The 21,655-nt window shown below is 37.3% G+C and overlaps 2 protein-coding genes across 2 annotated transcripts; both read left to right on the forward strand.

Moving 5' to 3' along the window:
• Positions 1-12: 12 nt before the first annotated feature.
• LOC114867396 (uncharacterized) lies at positions 13-12,263 on the forward strand. The gene is made up of 11 exons (XM_029170030.3): positions 13-4,987; positions 7,870-8,008; positions 8,823-8,927; positions 9,028-9,132; positions 9,233-9,337; positions 9,438-9,542; positions 9,645-9,743; positions 9,854-9,955; positions 10,556-10,623; positions 11,015-11,623; positions 11,734-12,263. Exons 2-11 carry the CDS (start codon positions 7,941-7,943, stop codon positions 12,261-12,263), a joined length of 1,896 nt encoding a protein of 631 aa, XP_029025863.3. The 5' UTR covers positions 13-4,987; positions 7,870-7,940.
• A 577-nt stretch (positions 12,264-12,840) lies between these two features.
• LOC114867282 (uncharacterized) lies at positions 12,841-21,374 on the forward strand. The gene is made up of 8 exons (XM_029169840.3): positions 12,841-13,492; positions 13,861-14,472; positions 14,556-15,290; positions 15,546-17,343; positions 18,249-18,425; positions 18,497-18,655; positions 19,678-19,724; positions 20,218-21,374. Exons 1-8 carry the CDS (start codon positions 13,108-13,110, stop codon positions 20,748-20,750), a joined length of 4,446 nt encoding a protein of 1,481 aa, XP_029025673.1. The 5' UTR covers positions 12,841-13,107; the 3' UTR covers positions 20,751-21,374.
• Positions 21,375-21,655: the final 281 nt, after the last annotated feature.

Below are 21,655 nucleotides of genomic sequence, written 5' to 3' on the forward strand. Positions count from 1 at the left end.
GGAATGAGCAGTGCCGACGAGCAGAAGCGATTCTAGTCAGTACGACGAGTCAAAAACTGCGGTCAAGTGAGCCGTCGTTCGTTCATCCGTCGTTCAGCCAGCCGCGCTTCAGAAACGTCTTGCGCCCGTATTACGCGCTTTACAGCAGAGCACAAAACACGCTCGTCGCGACTTCCTCTTTTCATAGCGACACGTCTGGTCTGTTCAAAATATTGAAAAATACGAAACAAAATATTGCATATATAGAAAAACTGTCGCCTAATAAAGATCTGTGTACTTTTACTGTAAAATTAAGCATTTATTAGTATTTAAAACTACCATGTCATACTGTGAAACTTTTATAATTAATAACTTAACTTTGGTGCATAGTTCCAGGCTCAGACCACTTTCCTCTTGTTCTACTAGAGGTGTACTATCACCACACAAAGATTCTTGTATTTTTACTGTATAGTTTTGGATTTATTAGTATTCAAAACTACCATGTCATACTGTAATACAGTCAACTTTGATCATTAATAACTTGACTTTGGTGCATAGTTCCAGGCTCAGACCACTTTCCCCTTGTTCTACTAGAACTGTACTATCACCACACAAAGATTCGTGTATTTTTACTGTATAGTTTAGGATTTATTAGTATTCAAAACTACCAGTTCATACTGTAACTGTATGGGCCGTATAGTCAACTTTAATGATCAATAACTTGACTTTGGTGCATAGTTCCAGGCTCAGACCACTTTCCTCTTGTTCTACTAGAGGTGTACTATTACCCCACAAAGATCTGTATATTTTTACTGTATAGTTTTGGATTTATTAGTATTCAAAACTACCAGTTCATACTGTAACTGTATAGGCCGTATAGTCAACTTTAATGATCAATAACTTGACTTTGGTGCATAGTTCCAGGCCCAGACCACTTTCTCCTATTTCTGCTAGATGTGTACTATCATCACACAAAGATTCGTGTATTTTTACTGTATAGTTTAGGATTTATTAGTATTCAAAACTACCAAGTCATACTGTAACTGTATAGGCCGTATAGTCAACTTTAATCGTTAATAACTAGACTTTGGTGCATAGTTCCAGGCCCAGACCACGTTCCCCTTGTTCTACTAGAGGTGTATTATCACCCCACAAAAATTCATGTATTTTTACTGTATAGTTTTGAATTTATTAGTATTCAAAACTACCATGTCATACTGTAATACAGTCAACTCTAATGATCAATAACTTGACTTTGGTGCATAGTTCCAGGCTCAGACCACATTCCCCCTGATCTACTAGAGATGTACTATCACCACACAAAGATTTGTGTATTTTTACTGTATAGTTTTGGATTTATTAGTATTCAAAACTTCCAGGTCATACTGTAATACTCTATGGGCCTTATATTCAACTATGATGATGAATAACTTGACTTTAGTGCATAATGCCAGGCCCAGATTATGTCACTTTTCATATAAAAAACTGTGAGTGAGGCTAAGCACACACACATTAAATCCTTTTATTACCATCTGTTAGGACTCCAAAGTGTGACTTTTAATATTGAAACTAAATGTTTAATGTTTAATATAAAGTCATTGAACAGTCAAAAACTGAATATTTATGTGTGAAACATACATTAACGTGGTGGAGGAGTTTGTGTGCCTGAATGACCCCGGGAGCTATGTTGTCGGGGGCTAAATGCCCCTGGTAGGGTCTCCCAAGGCAAACAGGTCCTGGGCTGGGCTGAAGTGGAGGAAGTGTCCGGAGAGAGGGAAGTTTGGAGTTTGCTTAGACTGTTGCCCCCGCGACCCGCCCCCAGAAAAAGCGGTTGAAAATGGATGGATACTGAAATCGTTATTTGTTCTCATTAAACCATTTCCCATGTCTGGAGTTTGTTTTATCAAAGTTATTGCCGTCTCTGTTCTTACACATTGTAATATCTAGTTTTGAACACTAAAATGTAAATACAAAATGTATATAACCAAATATTCAGGATTAGATTTAATGCAATTATTCTCTCTTCACAATACAGACTTAAAACAATAAAAAAGAAAGTTACACACTACACTGTTTGTAGTGCAGTACTTATTGGTTTTATGCTTGACTGTAAGGGCCATATTTCAGCATAACATGGTACTACTAAAATCCTAAACTATACAGTAAAAGTACACAGATCTTTGTGGGGTGATAGTACATCTCTAGTAGATCATGGGGAATGTGGTCTGAGCGTGGAACTATGCACCAAAGTCAAGTTATTGATCATCAAAGTTGACTGTATTACAGTATGACATAGTACTTTCAAGTACTGCTAAATCCTAAACTATACTGTAAAAATACATGAATTTTTGTGTGGTGATAGTACACATCTAGTAGAACAAGGGGAAAGTGGTCTGGGCCTGGAACTATGCACCAAAGTCAAGTTATTGATTATCAAAGTTGACTGTATTACAGTATGACATAGTACTTTCAAGTATTGCAAAATCCTAAACTATACAGTAAAAATACATGAATTTTTGTGTGGTGATAGCACATCACTAGTAGAATAAGGAGAAAGTGGTCTAAGCCTGGAACTATGCACCAAAGTCAAGTTATTAATGATTAAAGTTGACTGTATTACAGTATGACATAGTACTTTCAAGTACTGCTAAATCCTAAACTATACAGTAAAAATACATGAATTTTTGTGGGGTGATAGTACACATCTAGTAGAACAAGGGGAAAGTGGTCTGGGCCTGGAACTATGCACCAAAGTCTAGTTATTAACGATTAAAGTTGACTATACGGCCCATACAGTTACAGTATGACTTGGTAGTTTTGAATACTAATAAATCCTAAACTATACAGTAAAAATACACGAATCTTTGTGTGATGATAGTACACATCTAGCAGAAATAGGAGAAAGTGGTCTGGGCCTGGAACTATGCACCAAAGTCAAGTTATTGATCATTAAAGTTGACTATACGGCCTATACAGTTACAGTATGAACTGGTAGTTTTGAATACTAATAAATCCAAAACTATACAGTAAAAATATACAGATCTTTGTGGGGTAATAGTACACCTCTAGTAGAACAAGAGGAAAGTGGTCTGAGCCTGGAACTATGCACCAAAGTCAAGTTATTGATCATTAAAGTTGACTATACGGCCCATACAGTTACAGTATGAACTGGTAGTTTTGAATACTAATAAATCCTAAACTATACAGTAAAAATACACGAATCTTTGTGTGGTGATAGTACAGTTCTAGTAGAACAAGGGGAAAGTGGTCTGAGCCTGGAACTATGCATCAAAGTCAAGTTATTAATGATCAAAGTTGACTGTATTACAGTATGACATGGTAGTTTTGAATACTAATAAATCCAAAACTATACAGTAAAAATATACAGATCTTTGTGTGGTGATAGTACACATCTAGTAGAACAAGGGGAAAGTGGTCTGGGCCTGGAACTATGCACCAAAGTTAAGTTATTAATTATAAAAATTTCACAGTATGACATGGTAGTTTTAAATACTAATAAATGCTTAATTTTACAGTAAAAGTATACAGATCTTTATTAGGCGACAGTTTTTCTATATATGCAATATTTTGTTTCGTATTTTTCAATATTTTGAACAGACCAGACGTGTCGCTATGAAAAGAGGAAGTCGCGACGAGCGTGTTTTGTGCTCTGCTGTAAAGCGTGTAATACGGGCGCAAGACGTTTCTGAAGCGCGGCTGGCTGAACGACGGATGAACGAACGACGGCTCACTTGACCGCAGTGACGAGACGTAGACAACGACACCGCAAAATACAGAAGCGCCTGAAGCGACAGGCCCCGCGCTGCTTTCAAGCGCTCGCATAAATGTCGGAAATAAAAGCTTTTCCACTTGACATGCAGAAAATAGTGTCTCACAATTCACAGGTTCTACCAAACTGTTTTTATTTTCAAAGGCTTTTAAAAATTGTCGCTTATTTCGACTACTCCGTTAATATGATGAAATCTCAAATTTTCACGTCATCTGTTGGGGAAAAAAAATTAAATAACGTTTCTTGTCACAAACTTTCAAAAATCTTACGATGTTTTGAGTTTATTTGGTAACAGATTAAGCAAGTTAGAGTAGTTTTGATCTGCCCCTGGTTTAATACCGATAATCGCAATTAAATGAATGACATGGGGGGATTTTAAGATAGACCCGGTACAGTGTATCCTATTTTTATAGTTTAATTATAATATTGCATTAATCTGTAACATCACTAAACTGACACTACCATACACATATACTGAAAATGGGTTTTAGGTCATTTAAATAGAAAAAAATAATAAATTTAAATTTATCATCCACTTCCTTCCTCTGATTTGTTGATTTGTTGTTGGAACATTCATGTTTATGTACCAAGGAAATCCTTGTTTGGCTCAGTTTTTAGCTGAATGGCGCCACCTGGTGTTCTTTTGGTTAAACCACACAAGTCTAGAAAATCGTGAGTGAGGGGACTTTGCCTTTTATTTGGATTCACAGAGCAACAATGGTAACATGCAATAAAAATATGTTTATTATAACTTTCAAATCTAAATTTAGGTGGCCAAGCACATTCACATCATCACTTACATGAGTAAAAACTATGTACAATGTGAATTTAAAATGTCAGAGCGCAATGCATTCTGGGTGTTGTAGGATAAGATCGTTTTCAGCCACAACACACAATGCTGTCGTTTTTTCCTGTTTTATCTGGACATAGACCATCAACGCTTTTGCACAGTTTGGCTAATAAAATGTACAATTTGTATAATATAACTTGCTTTTCAGAACTATTCCTTTAAGATCCCTTAAAAAGTAAAGGAATGGGTATGGCGAGAAAGAGAGAGAGCACATAACTGAAGGCACTGCCGGGAGAAGGCGGAGTTAAAACTAGAGCGAAAGTGTAGTTGTTCATTGTGACAGTAAGAGGAAACAGTTGTCAGTAACGTGCTCCATAATGTCTGTGTCAGTTGCATGTGATCTAATGATTTTAGCTTCGGCTCTACTGGTAAGACTGATCTGCATCTAGTTACCTTGCTTGTTTATTTGTTTAGATTTAGAAAGAGCTGTTTACAGGATATGCCACAATAAATGGTATATGCTTTAACACAAAATGCACATCCTCATACCGGAAAATGTGGTTTGTCTGATGTCTGAAAATGTGCTCTTTTTAAAAACTGTTACCTTTTTCTATGTGATAGCAACTTTTGTGTCATTTTCTGCATAAAGCTTAGTTGTAGTTCTGAAAGTAGAGGACTTATCTTTTTTTTAAATATAGATGCACATTGTCTGTCTTGCTTACTACCTCTGTTAATCATACAGGGTATATACGGTAGGTGAGGCCGCCAAAAAAGATGTGTCTTAGTACATCTCGGTCAAGCTGTTCATTCTGCAGTACAACATGTTAATGTTTAACCACTGACACTGTCCTTGTGTAAAAAGAGTTTTATTATTTAGGGGAGTTCCACTCTATCAAGAGACAGTTTACTGTTTTGACAGGAAACATGCTTTGTAATTAGTTGTAACTCTTTATATCAAAGTGAGACTTGAGCAAAGAGACTTTGCTAGAGCCATGCTGGTGTACAGTAGCGTACAATAGAGTACAATAGAGTACAGTAGAGTGAAGTAGGCACTGGAACACTGACTTTTTATTTAAAGAAGCAGGAACAACTACTTGATCAGTGACATGCAGTGAGGTTCATGGCTGTTGAGGTACTGACTTCTCCGGAGTAAGACTTTCAATATAAGTACTGGAATGAGTATCTTAATGTTCACTATTTAACTAACTAAAATGCTTATTGACGGCTGGTCACATTTCATACAGTATCTTAACATGTCTTCGTGACTCATCGGAACATATTTGGTCTAGGAAGAAGATTTCATTCATTTCATCTGTACCCTCCTTGAGTTTTTCACAATTCATACTCATTTTAAACAAAATATTGCTTTGTTTTTCTACTTGGTCTCATCCAGTTATTTATTAGAAAATTGAAAACCATTTGTGGTCTTACTTTTATTTGTAAATGTAGTCCATGTGTCTGTCCTTTTTTACGAAAAGCTTTGTAACCTTATTATGAAAGTCCTCCCTCTTTTCTTTTAATTTCAAGTCTCTCTGCCTCAATGGACTGATTGCCAAGGAGGAAAGTCGTCTGTCCTATGCCAACTGTATGGTTTTTTTTAGTCTTTTCAATAGTAAGAATGACCTCTCCACAGTCAGGATGTTAGTGAGAGCTGGAGGGAGCAAGTTTGTCGCCTCTGTAACAGTCTGGCTCCTTGGCCAAAAAGCTGGGAAGATGTCGAGGAGATTTACATGCGTTCCTTACTGTTTCAGTTCAATTCAGATCAGATTTATTTATATAGTATACAAATCACAACAAGTTATGTCAAGGCACTTTACAAGGTAAGGTTTAAGTCCTTACATAACTGAACCCAACAAATCCCACACAAAACAAGCCTTTATTTGTTATAATTACAATTTAACAGCATCAGTGGACAGGAAAAACTCCCAGCAGAACCAGGCTGAATGTGGGCGGCCATCTGCCTTGACCGGATGGGGTAAGGGGAGAGAGAGAGAGAAAAGCAGAAAGAAAAGCAGAAAGAAAAGCAACAGAGCACAGGCAGGATGGTTGAACCCGCAGCAGCCCATCACAGACACGTAGCTCTGAGTGAGCTCTTTAGTGATACCTGTAGGTGAGGACAGAGTGGGGGAGGGAGAGAGAAAGCAAAAGAAGCACAACTACTGGAGAGAAAGAAACAAGGTTAGTTGAACATAGAACAATGATGGGAGGTTATTGGACAGAACAGGTAGAAGGAAACAGAGGAGCTCAGTGTATAAATTATGTCCAGCAGTCTATGTCTATTGGTTCCTGTGACTAACAATCATTGCCAGTGACCTGAACCATCTTTAACTATAAGCTTTATCAAAAGGGGAAGGTTTTAAGCCTGGTGGAGAGTCTGTCAGCTTCTCGAACCTGAACAGGGAGCTGATTCCACAGGAGAAGAGCTTGGTAGCTAAAAGTTCTGCCTCCCATTCTACAACTGAATTAAATTGAGTTAAATAAACCTTCACTTGAACGTTTGTTTGTGAGCTGTACGGTTCGATGAGATGAGCCTTTAGTCTGACAAAGTCAAAAAATCTTGCATATCTTGACAGGCTTTGGAGTAATCAAAATGTTTCATTAAATTTGCTACAGTAAAGCAAATCAATGAAAGCGAGCTCACCGCTGGTCAAACCTGGCTCTCATTTGAACAAGGACATCCAGAAAGTATAAAACATTATTTTCCTCTCATCTCTGACTGACTGTTTACTTCGACTATCTGTCAGGTCAAGTGTGGGGGATTTCTGCTTATACCACACATAACGTGTCAAACTCCTGTCTTATGTGTTCCATAACTCCAACTGTGTTCTTGGACAACAAAGTCTAATGTCCATGACAGATGTTATCACAGATTTAAAAAACAATAAGTTAGAAAGACAGTAAAGGAGGTTTGTGGCAGCAGAGCCTCACAGCCAGTCTTTTCAGGTGCACCAGTCCATTTAAAAGGAGTTGTCTTCTGTCTTGTAGTTTGAAGCCAACCTTTAAACCTGTAAGCTCCAGCGTTGGTCTTGGTCTCCATCAGTTATCAGCTTTTAGACTAAAATTCCGAATTATGTTGGTGACAAACTGTGAAACAGAAAAGGATCGCTCCACAAATTAACCAATTTATACCCATATTAAATGGGCCGGAAATACACACATTCAGCGATTTGCACTCCAGAAATTGTTAATAATTGTTGAGAATGTAGAGGAAATACGTCTATAACTGCACATCAGTGGACAGACGAAGGATCTATTTTATGTTTTATTTATTTTATTTTGATTGTATATTCATATTATGGTATTTTGCAAGGCGAGGTGAAGCCCTGACCCCCCAGCCTACCCTGACGTCACATCACTGTACTGGATTAGGGAGGGAAAATAATGATAATAAAGACTGGCTCTGAAGCCAACACATCTGAGGAAGTGGCCATGGCCACGTCATCTAATGAGTGAGTAGAGCTTTCTTGTTTAACTCAGTTTAAGAAAACCTTAGCAGAAGAATATAGTAAATGTGTATCATAGTAAATTTGAATCATACAAACTCATGACAATCATATTTTTAAAAGCAAAGCTTAATCAGTAGACAAAACCTTAAACCATTGGATTATATTGTCTTTATCTTCAGCTGTAGTTTTTGGCAATGACTGTGTACTGCATAAAAATCTTTAAAGGTTAATCAAACCCCTCACAGCGAGAAGGTTTGGGGTTCGATTCCCGGAGGCGGCCCGGGTGCCTTTCTGTGTGGAGTTCCTCCCACAGTCCAAAGACGTGCATTAGGTTGATTGGCCTCTCTCCATTACCCGTAGGTGTGAGTGTGTGTGTGAATGGTTGTGTGTCTCCCTGCCTCTCGCCCAAAGCCAGCTGGGATAGGCTCCAGCACCCTGCGACCCCGCATATGGGATTAAGCGGTATGGAAGATGGACGGATGGGGTTAACCAAACCTTAGTGGGACTTGTTTATTATTTAAAACATTCAACACAATTAAAAGTATATTTTAGATTTTTATTTAGGTGAGAAGAGTCATTTCAAAGGAGTGATATCTGACTTCTGAAGTTTTCTTGAACCAAAACAGTAAACAGACCTTAATCACATTGTTTCTGCAGCAATTTCATTCCCACCCATACTTTATGTACCTTCCCACTTCTTGCTCAAAAGTAATGAGGTGGAGAGCTTTGATTGTGTTAGAGCTTTAGCATTTAGCAGTTGTCTAACATAATTTATGATTTAACATAGTTTATCTTTATTTTTTAATTTGTTTTAAAGCTCTTTAAGGAGAAAAAGGCCGGTCTCTTCAGCAGCCAGTGATGTTTCCTTGCAAAGTGACCGGTCCAAGGATGACCCTCTCAATTTCAGTAAAGTACCTCCAACGTAAGATAAATTTGTAATGTTCCTAATGAGATACAGAAAGGATGGAGGCAGAATAAATTAAAAACCTGTAAAAATTGTTTATTTAAATGTGTTTTTAAAGTTCTTTAGGGAAAATGAGGCCAGCCTCTTCAGCAGCCAGTGATGTTTCCTTGCAAAGTGACCGGTCCAAGGATGACCCTCTCAATTTCAGTAAAGTACCTCCAACGTAAGATGAATTTGTAATGTTCCTAATGAGATACAGAAAGGATGGAGGCAGAATAAATTAAAAACCTGTAAAAATTGTTTATTTAAATGTGTTTTTAAAGTTCTTTAGGAAAAATGAGGCCAGTCTCTTCAGCAGCCAGTGATGTTTCCTTGCAAAGTGACCGGTCCAAGGATGACCCTCTCAATTTCAGTAAAGTACCTCCAACGTAAGATGAATTTGTAATGTTCCTAATGAGATACAGAAAGGATGGAGGCAGAATAAATTAAAAACCTGTAAAAATTGTTTATTTAAATGTGTTTTTAAAGTTCATTAGGGAAAATGAGGCCAGTCTCTTCAGCAGCCAGTGATGTTTCCTTGCAAAGTGACCGGTCCAAGGATGACCCTCTCAATTTCAGTAAAGTACCTCCAACGTAAGATGAATTTGTAATGTTCTTAATCAGATACAGAGAAGGTTGGAGGCAGAATAAAAATCAAAACCTGTAAAAATTGTTTATTTAAATGTGTTTTTAAAGTTCTTTAGGGAAAATGAGGCCAGCCCCTTCAGCAGCCAGTGATGTTTCCTTGCAAAGTGACCAGTCCAAGGATGACCCTCTCAGTAAAGAACCTCCAATGTAAGATAGATTTGTAATGTTCCCACATGTACATACATGTGCATCCCACATTCACATACATGTATAGAAAAAGTTAATTAAAAACAAAAAAAATTGAATTTGTTTTGAAGTTCTCAAAGTGAGAGCTGTCCAGACTTTCCAGCAGCCAGTAATGTTTCCATGGAAAGTGACCAGCCCATTGGCGACCCTTCACACAGTAAAGAACCTGCAAGGTAACCGTTTTATGTTAGTATCGTAACTCAAATTTGAAAAAACAAAAAGTAAATTAAAAAATGTAACTGAAACTGTAGTCCATCAGACTGCTCATTTAGGCAAAAAATGTTAAGCAAAAACAGTAAAAACAACAGCAAAAGTAAAGACAGCAACATTCCAGCATCCAGGGAGGTTTCGAAGAGGTCTAAGGATGACCCTCTCAACTTCAGTCATGGAATATCAAAGCAAGATACTTTTGTGAACTCAAGTTACTCATTGAAGTTACTATTACTTTCTTTGTAATCAGTTGGTAGAGCATTGGCTTGGGAAGCAAAAGGTGACATATTCAAGCCCACCAGAGCACCAAGTGTGTCTCTGAGTAAGACACCTTGCACTGCTCCCCTCAGGGGTTTGGTAAAAATGCAGGGATTAATGTCCCCAATGTGGTTCAAAGTTCTATTATTAACAACAATGAAAATGTGACTAAAACAGTTCTTATTCATGCTATTGAATCTCCTACAAAGTACACCAGTGCAGTGAAAACTGAAAAAAGAAAGAAAAAGAAGATTTAACACAATGTTCACCTAAAATGTGAGTGACAGTTTTTTTTTGTGTTGAAGCTCGGACCCAAAAAACCAGAAAAGTGATAAGCCTGAAGATTACAATGTAAACTCCAGCAGAGATTCAGGTAAGTGAGCAAGGATAACTCTGGATACTTCAAACTCATTATTCTTGTTTAATATTTTGTCTTTAATATAAGGAATAATACATATAACAAATATATGTTACTGTATTTACCACACTTTAAAGAGCTCCCACTGAGAATTAAGGGGCAAGTGATAATCTTTTTATCTTTATGCATTAAAATAGCTACTAAGTAATGTTTTGATATCCATTGTAAAAATATTGTAATTAAAATAAAAATTTTAAATAATGTGTGATCCAGGCACTTTGAGAAGTTCTCACCAAATATTAAATGGAAAGCATACATTTTCTTTTTTTTCTCAAATTGTTAAAATTTCAAATAATGTTTAATCAAGCAAAAAAATAATGAATTTGTCTCTGTTGTCTCAAATCAGAGAAAGATGCCATAAGGAAACTCAAAGAACACATGAAGAACAAACTGCATAAGGACTTCAGTAAAGAGGAAACTGAAACTGAACTCTATGAAATCAAAATCAATAAGAAGGATGAAGTAGTGAAGTATAATGACATATTTACCCATTCAAAGCAAACAGTACGGACGGTGCTGACCAAAGGAGTGGCTGGTATTGGCAAAACCTTTCAAGTTAAGAAGTTCATGCTTGACTGGGTAAACGGGTACTCCAACAAAAACATACACTTGATTGTTTCATTAACGTTCAGCGAGCTAGATCCAGAAAAGGTTCAGAGCATGGAAGAGTTGCTTAATTCTTACTTTAACACTGTTCAACAAGGACTATGGAGCAGCAGCAGCAAGTGTAAATTAGCTTTTATCCTTGATGGTTTGGAACAATGCAAGCTTCCTCTTGACTTTGAAAACAACAAAGAGCTGACTGATCTGAATGAGGCCGCCTCAATGGATGTTCTGCTAACAAACCTCATCAAGGGAACATTGCTCCCCTCTGACCATATCTGGATCATCTCTCAGCCCTCAGGTGTTGACAGAATACCCTCTGAATTCATTCAGAAAACAACTGAATGTCGAGGTAAGAAAGAATTATTCTGTCATATATGTCATATATTTTATATACGATGTGTCATTTACTTTTTATACAATGTCATATATTTTAATATTAGCCATGTTCCTTTTAAACAGAGACTTTAAAGCGAAGACAGAAGCTGGTGTCAGACCTAAGGACAAGATTTCTTAGTGAATACACTCAAGTTGAAGACCCAGATCATCCTAACCATGAAAACACGGAACACATCATAAGGGAACACATCACTGATCGAGACAACGCTCAGACTAAAAGACAGCCTGTGAAAAAGACTGTAAAACAAGTGTCTGACATTTTCAAAGATGCAAATGGAAAAAAAATCAGATCTGTTCTGACCACTGGAGAAGCTGATATTGGAAAAACCTTCCAAATGAATGTGTTCATAAAACAATGGGCTGAAAGTAATAGTTCATTTCTTGGATGGGTCAAAAATAAAGTTACTAGGCAAAAAGATGGTAAAGAACTTATATTTCGACTTGACTTCTCCGAACTGAATTTGATGGAAGAGAACACCAGTCTGGTGGGACTTCTTAATGATTTTTTTGAGGAAACAAAAAAGTCTATAATCTCTGACTTTGCACACGTTGGTCTTCCATCAGTTATGAGCTTTTGTTTCAAAATGTCTTAAGATGACTTATATAATTCTCCTCCTTCTCCAACGTCACTGGCACGAAGAGGCGCCTGACAAAACAAAACGGAGAATCGCCTGACAGTAGCAGCCAAGCACCTGTCGGCTTCCGTAGAGGCTGTTTCCTGTCTTGCCTCATTTCGAGTTCTTTGCCCGTTTGCGCGATCAAGGAAGTAATTGTGTCACACACACATTGATAAACGCATTAATGAGCTTGTAGAAAGTGACGGTAAAGAAGAAATCTACATTGTGTTGGTGGCAGTCTGTGAAACAGGGAGCAATCGCTCCACATATTAACCCATAGAATGACGGCTCGAGAACGGGAGCTGGAGCCCTGAGCTGAGGCTCGGCTCATCGATGCTTCTTCTCCCGTTTCTCCCCATTTTAGGGCGGGAAATGCGCATATTCAGCGATTTACTTGTGAAAATTGTGAAATTTTGAAAAATGTAGAGGAAATACATTTATAAAACAGTCCAGTGGACAGATATAGATTTCTATTTTATGTTATTATGTATTCGTATTATGGTATTTTGTCAGGCGAGGTGAGGCCCCGCCTCCCCTACCTACCCTGTCTAATGTCTATTTTTTTTATCTCACTTTAGAAAAGGATGCCAAGACGAAACTCACAGAACGCCTAAGGAAGGAAATCAAGGGCAAATATGACAAGAAACTGCCTAAATCAGATACAGAAATCTATGAAATAGAGAAAAATGTAAAAGACAAACAGAAATTGGTACAAACACAATACAATGACATATTTAAGCCAAAGGAAAAGCAAATAAGAACAGTGCTTACAAAGGACTTGTCTGGCACTAGTAAAACACAAATTCAAACCAAGAACTTTATGCTTGACTGGGCAAATAAACAGGCCAATAATGACATTGACTTGATAGTGCTATTAACCTTCAAGGAACTGAATTCAATTAGGGATTCTCAAAGCATGGATGACTTTCTCAACCACTGCTTGTCCTATAATAAAAAAACAGGAGTCTCCTTTTATAACAAGTGTAAATTAGCTTTTATCCTTTATGGTTTGGAACAATGTGAGCTTCATCTTGACTTTGACGAAGAGCTGACTGATCTGAATGAGTCCACCTCAATGGATGTTCTGCTAACCAACCTCATCAAGGGAACACTGCTTCCCTCTGCTCAACTCTGGATCATCTCTAGTCCCTCAGGAGTTGGCAAGATTCCACCTGAATATATTCACAGAGTGACAGAATGTCGAGGTAAGAAAATAATTAATTCTAACATGACAAATCGACATACAGTAGCGAGTTCATAACACTGGTTGAAATTTATGTTATACTGTGTAAGTTACTGTGTTTTTAGCTAAGTTGAAAACATTTTTTACTTGCACTACTACTGTTATTAGTTTTTATATGGATGAATTTGACACCATGCACAAGATTATAGAGATAACGAGTTAAGCTCCATGTTGTTGTACCGCCTTCCTATGGCACTTTAAAGAGCTCTCACTGAGAATTACCTTGCAAGTGAAAAAGCATAAGCAAATCTTTCTCTAATTTTTAGAATTTAAAATATTGTTTAATCAAGAAAAACAAGTAGTGAATTTGTCTCTGTTGTTTCAATTCAGAGAAAGATGACATAAGGAAACTCAAAGAACACATGAAGAACAAACTCTTAGACAAATATAAGGACCTGAGTAAAGAGACTGACACTGAACTCTACGAGATCAAAATTGACAAGAAGGATGAAGTAGTGAAGTATAATGACATATTTACCCATTCAAAGCAAACAGTACGGACGGTGCTGACCAAAGGAGTGGCTGGTATTGGCAAAACCTTTCAAGTTAAGAAGTTCATGGTTGACTGGGCAAACGAAAGGTCCAACAGAAACATAGACTTGATTATTTCATTAATGTTCAGCGAGCTAGATCCAGAAAAGGTTCACAGCATGGAGGAGTTGCTTAATTCTTACTTCAGCAGTTTTCAACAAGGAGTGTGGAACAGCAGCAAGTGTAAATTAGCTTTTATCCTTGATGGTTTGGAACAATGGAAGCTTCCTCTTGACTTTGAAAACAACAAAGAGCTGACTGATCTGAATGAGGCCGCCTCAATGGATGTTCTGCTAACAAACCTCATCAAGGGAACATTGCTCCCCTCTGACCATATCTGGATCATATCTCAGCCCTCAGGTGTTGACAGAATACCCTCTGAATTCATTCAGAAAACAACTGAATGTCGAGGTAAGAAAGAAACATTCAATATTTTCTAACAAATACATAAATATGTCATATCTTTTAATATCAGCCATATTCTGTTTAAACAGAGACTTTAAAGCGTCGACAAAAGCTGGTGTCAGACCTAAGGACAAGATTTCAAAGAGAATACACTCAAGTTGAAGACTTAGATCATCCTAACCAAAAAAACACAGAACACATCATGAGAGAAGACAGAACTGATGGAGTCAATGATCAGGATAACGCTGGACAGACTGAGAAGAAGACTGTCAATTCAGTGTCTGACATTTTCAAAGATGCAGATGGAAAAAACATCAGAACTGTTCTGACCACTGGAGAAGCTGATATTGGAAAAACCTTCCTTATGAATAAGTTAACTAAACAATGGGCTGAAAATAAGAGTTCAGTTTTTGATTTGCTTAAAACCATTTCTTCTTACCTTCCTTTCGCGCAAAAGAAAGATGAAGAACTTACATGTATATTTCCACTTAACTTCTCCAAACTTAGTTTGATGAAAGGAAACACCAGTCTGGTGGGACTTCTTAATGACTGTTTTGAGGAAACAAAAAAATCTGTAATTTCAGACTTTGCACAGTTCAAACTTCTATTTCTCTTGGATGGACTGGATGAATATAAAAGCCCTCTAGATTTTAACCATGGTAAAACAATAACTGACGTCAGAGAGACTGCCTCAGTCAGTGTGCTACTGATGGAACTCATCAAAGGAAGCCTTCTTCCTCCTGCCAAGATCTGGATAACATCCCGACCTTCAGATGCTGAACGACTGCCCATTGACGTTGTTCAGAGAAGTACAGAAATACGAGGTAAGCTCATAAATTCAGAATTAATGCCTTTAACAAAGGATAAGTACAATAGGTGCAGCTTTGACAGCCATATTGTTGAACTGAGCATCATTTTAATTTAAAAGGACAGAACTTTTCTTGAATTAAGCAACAATCAAAACAACTATCAATAAAATGTAATTACATTTAACATAACTATTGTTTCTCATAGACCGGGTCTGCTGTGGTTTTCAATCTGTTCAAATGTATTTAAAAAAAAAAACTTTTTTCTTACAGAGAAACCGGATATTGCAAGTCAAAGGAAATTGAAATCTGACCTGAGAGATCAGTTCACCCGGGTATCTGAGGGCATTGATAAACAGAAAACCTCGGCTCTATTGAATGACATCTTCACAGATTTGTACATCATAGAGGGAGAGAGGGGGGAGGTCAACAGTCAGAGTGAAACCAGACAAGTTCAAGATGCAAAGTTTAAAGGAGGAGAAGAAACACTCATTAAATATCACGACATCTTTAAAACTACCCCTGGAGAAACTGAACCCATCCGAACGGTGCTAACGATTGGGATGGCGGGCATTGGAAAAACATTTGCTTCAATGAAGTACATGTTGGACTGGGCTGAGGGCAAGGCCAATGAAAGCATATATTACACATTTCCACTTCCTCTACGGGAGCTGAATTTGAGAAAAGATACTGAGCATAGTTTTGAGGAAGTTATTCATCAGTTTTTCCCAGCAATGGAAAGATCAGAAATAAAGGACTACAAGAAGTACAAAATTCTGATTGTCTTAGATGGATTTGATGAAAGTCGCCTGGACATTGACTTTGGTGATTGTACAAAGGTGACAGATATGAGAGCAAAAGCGTCAGTGAAGGTACTTCTGACAAATCTTATACAAGGACACCTGCTTCCAGAAGCTCAAATCTGGATCACGTCCCGACCTGCAGCCTCCAATAACATCCCTGCTAAACGTATTGACAGAGTTACAGAGGTGCGAGGATTCAATGATGAACAAAAAGAAGAGTACTTCAGGAAGAGATTCATTGATAAAGACTTGGCAGAAAAAATCTTGGCACATGTGAAGAAATCAAGGAGCCTCTACATTATGTGTCACATCCCGGTCTTCTGCTGGATCACCTCAGAAGTTCTAGAGGACTTAATAAGTCGAAACCAAGATGAAGGGATGCCCAAGTCCCTGACTGACATGTACATAAGCCTCCTTTTGCTGCAGTGCAGACAGGCTAATGTTAAATATGGTGGAGGCGAGCAAGATGAAGGTTCTAAAAAAGATTCATGCTGGAATACAAGGAACAAGGAAACAGTCCTGTCTTTGGCAAAACTTGCTTTTGATGAACTTCAAAAAGGGAATCTTCTCTTCACTGAGGAAAACCTCACAGACTGTGGTATTAACATAGAAAATGCAGCAGTCTTCTCTGGGTTATTCACTCAAATCAAACGAGAAGGTCGTGGTCTGTACCAACAGAAATTATTTTGCTTTGCACATTTGAGCATTCAAGAGTTTCTGGCAGCTTTTCATGCATCATACACATTCTGCAGCAAAGGTGAAAACCTGCTTACGACACCCGCCTCAACAAATGCAGACCTACCTGCATCCGATTTCTACAAGACCGCAGTAGAGAAGGCTCTAAGCTGTGAAACTGGGGACTGGGACCTGTTTCTTCGCTTCCTGCTGGGCCTGTCTTTGGAAACGAATCAAAATCTACTCCAGGATATACAGAAAAAGACACAAAATACAGAAAAAAACATCAAGAAAACAATAGAGTTTATCAAAGAAAAGCTGACGGAAGAGAACAGCAATGCAGATAAAAATCTCAACCTACTCTACTGTTTGAATGAGCTCAACGACCACTCTTTAGTGAAAGAAGTGAAGACTTACCTTCAGTCAGAAACAAAAGAATTTGAAACCTTTTCTGTTGCCCAGTGGTCAGCGCTGACCTTTGTTCTGCTGACATCAGATGAGAAACTGGATGTGTTTGATCTGAAAAAGTATCTGAAGTCAGAGAAAGTTCTTCTGGGAATGTTGCCAGTGGTTAAAGTCTCTAAAACCACTTTGTAAGTATTTTTAATTTAATTCACAGTTGTAGATGTGACTTTTGTCATCTTACTATGTGTTATGTGTTAACAACAACACATTTGTTACTATGTGTTGTTGTTAGAAAACTCACTGATGGACTTAAATACAAACTACAAATTCCAGTTACCCAGTTATGTGGAAACACATGTACAAGTATGTACACATCTGTAAGAAATGTGACTATGTTTTTGCATGTCATTCATTTTGGAAATTCAGCAGCTGTAAAAAAATCATTTCATCAACAACAAAAAATCATCAACATATTTTAGACCAAACAGAAACACGAGAGACCACTCGATTTTGAGGATGTTTATGATTGGTAAATAAGAAGTAGTTGGGGAGGTTAGGCCCAAAGCATCCAGATCTCAAGAAACAGGAGAATTCAATATTTAAACCTAATTAATACTGTAGTAAGTCACAGCTTAACAGCTAGACTTGCAGGAAGTTACACTCAAAATGCTACTTAGAAGAGGACCTTCAGTGGCAGATAGTGGGGAGCGCCCCAGTGCGAGTGAGTCACCTTAGTATTTGTTGTTTGGGCTTTGCAGTTACAGAATCTAGTCATGGTCCTAAAACTGAAACTCTTTCTACAGGTTAAATCAAGATTCTTGTTACCGCAGTTAGGTGTAATTGTGATTAGGTGTGTAATTTCCAGTAAAAAAAAAAAAAAAAAAAAACATCCTTGCCTACAGGTAAGTAACTTCAGGTCAAGAAGTTGCTAGGGGTGTGAATAATTTCAGGCTCAACTGTAAACGAAAGAAAATAAAATAAATGTAAAGAAATTGCCAAAATAGTACAGAGACAATAACAGATATAGATTGGTATTAAAACCATGTTACAAATAGATTATAGCATAGTTTTTTAAACACAAATATCTTTACAGGCTGAGTTGGTGTGAACTCTCAGAGGAATCCTGCAGAGGCCTAAATACCTCAGTCCTCACGTCTGCATCTTCAAATCTCACAAAGTTGGACATGAGTCATAATGACCTGTGTGATTCAGGCGTGAAGTTTCTTGCTGATGGCTTAAAGAGCGTACACTGCAAACTGGAGATTCTCAAGTAAGTCATGTTTGAACATAAGAAAGTTTTATTTTTACATAAGTGTGCTTAAACATGTGGGCGGTTTACAGGCTGGCAGGTTGTCAGGTGACAGAGAAAGGCTGTTTGTCTCTGGCTGATGCTCTCAAGACTAACAGGAGCTCACACCTGAAAGAACTGGATCTGAGATATAATCACCCAGGAGACATCGGGATCAACGAGCTTTGTGACATTCCAAATTTGAAACTGAGGTATGTTAAAAAGACAAGTTCTTTCTTTGAAATACAAATAAAATTATAATAATTATAGAATATTATATATCTAATACTGGATTATTATTTATAATTTTTATAGTTTTTTTTAAACGGTATCAAAATGTGATGTCATTTCTAAATATTTGTTATTTTGAGTAGTAGGGCTGTGCAACAGAATATCTCATTAAAAAATATCTACATATCTATGTAATACGCCCATGTATTTGTGGTCTGTGTTTATTTGCTCAAAATTTACATCTTTGTTTTTTGTTAAATGTTGGACTGTAGAACCAGTGTCTGCTCAGCTGTAGACTCTGTTCAAGGCTTTTGTATATGTAGAAAGATAAAAAAAAGTAAAGAGATGAGAAGCAAAACATGTAACATTGGCCAGAATCAATATACTGTATGTAGAGTTGGCCATTAATCTGAACATACTGAGTGGTTTCAGGCAAGTTAGTCACAAGAGCATCACAACAGCATATTATTTATACTGTGTCAGATTCTAACACCACCTGGGGCTGTCAGCAATGCTGACACATTTTTATGTAATTACAGGTATTTGCTCAAATGTATTAGCCAAAAAGGTGAATGTAATATTAAGGTATGGAGTTAAAGTAACAGAGAGATGTGTTTGTGATGTTCTCCTACCCAAGTTAAGCCAAGCTTAGGCCTCCTTCTCGCACAACCAAAAGATTCTATTTTTTACCCAGAGGTCAAGATCTGCATTTGTTCAGACTTGTTTAAGTTGTTGTCATTCAGTTAAATAATAGCATTTTGACCTTTTTTTGTCATTCATTTGCAAAAATGATTTATGCACGGATTTTCGCACAGGTTTTCTTATTGAATGACTATCAAAAGTAATATAGATTATGTGATCAGTTTGGAACCTCACCCTCACAGTAAATGCACAATTCTTTTCTTTCCCTGTCTGATAGTAAAAATAATGATTCTTCCATGTATTGTATTGGTTTGTTTGGTAAAACTCTTTTCTCTCTCTCTCTCGTATCTATTTTGCACAGGTTTGAACGTGGCGGAGAGCATCGGTTAAAGTCAGGCCTGAAGAAGTGTAAGTTATTTTGTTATTTATTTATTTTGCTCAGTCTATCAGTACACAATGCATTATGTGTTACAAAAACAGTGATTGTACACATAGAGGGTGGCTACTAAGGCCAACAGACTGAAACAATCCCTACAATAAATATATAAAGACACTTTAACTAGGACCGCACAAAATAGAGGCTGAGGCCAGGCCAACAGACAATAGGAGAAAACCCATATGCATGACCCACAAGGCACAGGATACACATAGAATACACACAAACTACAGACAGAGAGGAACAAAACAGGAGAAATTACTTGAGTGTAAACTGAACAGAAAAATCAATGCACATGTACAGTAGGAAAAGCTATCATGATGACATGAACTGAAAATCACTACCAACAACACAAACAAAAGTGACAGGACAGTAACAAACAGACAGGTAACTTATTTTTAAATATAAATAAATAAAAGCATGAAATAAAATAAAGTTCTAAACACTGATTTGATTTTTTGGCAGATGCTCCAAAGCTGGTGTTTGATGAAAACACAGCAGGCAAGAGGCTTGTTCTGTGTGAAGGAAACAGGAAAGTGAAAACCGTAAAGAAGGTGGATGAGAAAGTCTCACGGCCTGAAAACGATAGCAGGTTTAAAAGATCCCAGGTGCTGTGTGAGTGTGAGGAGGGCCTGGATGGAATCTGTTACTGGGAGGTGGAATGGGCAGGCACAGTTGGCATCGCAGTGACATATGAAGATGTAGGTAGAAGGTGGGACAGGTCTGGTGGTCTAGGGTGCAATGAGAATTCCTGGAGTTTGCTCTGTTCCAAGGAAGGATACAAGGCCATTCATGGCACCACTTCGAAACCTCTCCAAAAGCCTTGTAGCCAAAAACTAGGAGTGTTCCTAGACTGGGAATGTGGTATTTTGAGATATCTCGAGATTTCATCCGAAAGGCCGACTCTCATTCATGAATTCAAAGTAAAATTTACTAAGCCACTGTTTCCAGGGTTCTGGTTTAAAAGGGGCTCTGTAACTTTGTGTGAGATGGACTGAACATCTCTTAGTGAAACAAGGTCTTAGGGGGGGATGAAGTCATACCCAGTCAAACCACTTTATTCATAGATGTTTTTAATTACTACTGTAAAAGCAATACAATAGATCCTAAAACTGTATTGTACCCGTTGCTATGAAAGTTGATTTTCACCATCTGAATATTTATAAAAGCTGTGGATTTATTTTTACTTAAGTTTGTTTATGTTTACAAAAATCCTACACATGAAATTATCTCTAGAGTAATATGTTTGGAATGATAGGAACATTATGATATAACATTATAATCCTGAAGTTACACTAAAACTGAACATAAGGTACTGTAAACGTTTAACAGTTTTAATATCAATGTTATTGTAAGTAAGTTTTTGCCTTGAATGTGATGATTGTCCATATTATAAATCTGCATCCAATCCTATCTGTGCGGATAAATTATTTTATTTTTAGTAAATTCATTTTAAATGTGTTTATATGTTTTAAATGTGTTTTTGGTAACATTGTTTTTGTTTTCCGTTTGTGTAAATATAAATAACTGTTTTTTAAAACATAGAAACTCTAAAACACTGTAATTTGTAAGTATGTGAGTATGTTTTGCTTCACTCAATAAAGTTATAAAATACAATCTGATGTTTATAGTAAACAATACAAACCTGCTTCTTTTCTACGTACTTACAACCAAAGAGGGCCTGTTTTATAATGATAAAAGAGCATTCTGAAGTGCAAGTTCCCTGTCCCCATATGGCAAATATTCACTAGATTTAAAACAATCAGCCCTATGCTGATAATAAAGGACAATAAAATCATACACAATCAAAACACAACCAGTCTATCAAACAAGTGCTAATTCTCCAACTTACAATCATGTTCTTTAGGGAAGGATGAAAGAATAGAACTGGTGTACAGTTCTG

The sequence above is a fragment of the Betta splendens genome, chromosome 12 (assembly GCF_900634795.4).
Source record: "Betta splendens chromosome 12, fBetSpl5.4, whole genome shotgun sequence".
In the NCBI taxonomy this organism is placed as follows: Eukaryota; Metazoa; Chordata; class Actinopteri; order Anabantiformes; family Osphronemidae; genus Betta; species Betta splendens.

Coding starts and splice junctions, on each gene's coding strand:
- LOC114867282 (XM_029169840.3), top strand. CDS start 13,108: ATGCTTGACTGGGCAAATAAACAGGCCAATAATGACATTGACTTGATA. Junction 15,291..15,545: donor GAGAAGTACAGAAATACGAG/GTAAGCTCATAA, acceptor TTTTTCTTACAG/AGAAACCGGATATTGCAAGT. Junction 17,344..18,248: donor AAAGTCTCTAAAACCACTTT/GTAAGTATTTTT, acceptor ATATCTTTACAG/GCTGAGTTGGTGTGAACTCT.
- LOC114867396 (XM_029170030.3), top strand. CDS start 7,941: ATGATAATAAAGACTGGCTCTGAAGCCAACACATCTGAGGAAGTGGCC. Junction 9,338..9,437: donor TTCAGTAAAGTACCTCCAAC/GTAAGATGAATT, acceptor GTGTTTTTAAAG/TTCATTAGGGAAAATGAGGC. Junction 9,543..9,644: donor TTCAGTAAAGTACCTCCAAC/GTAAGATGAATT, acceptor GTGTTTTTAAAG/TTCTTTAGGGAAAATGAGGC.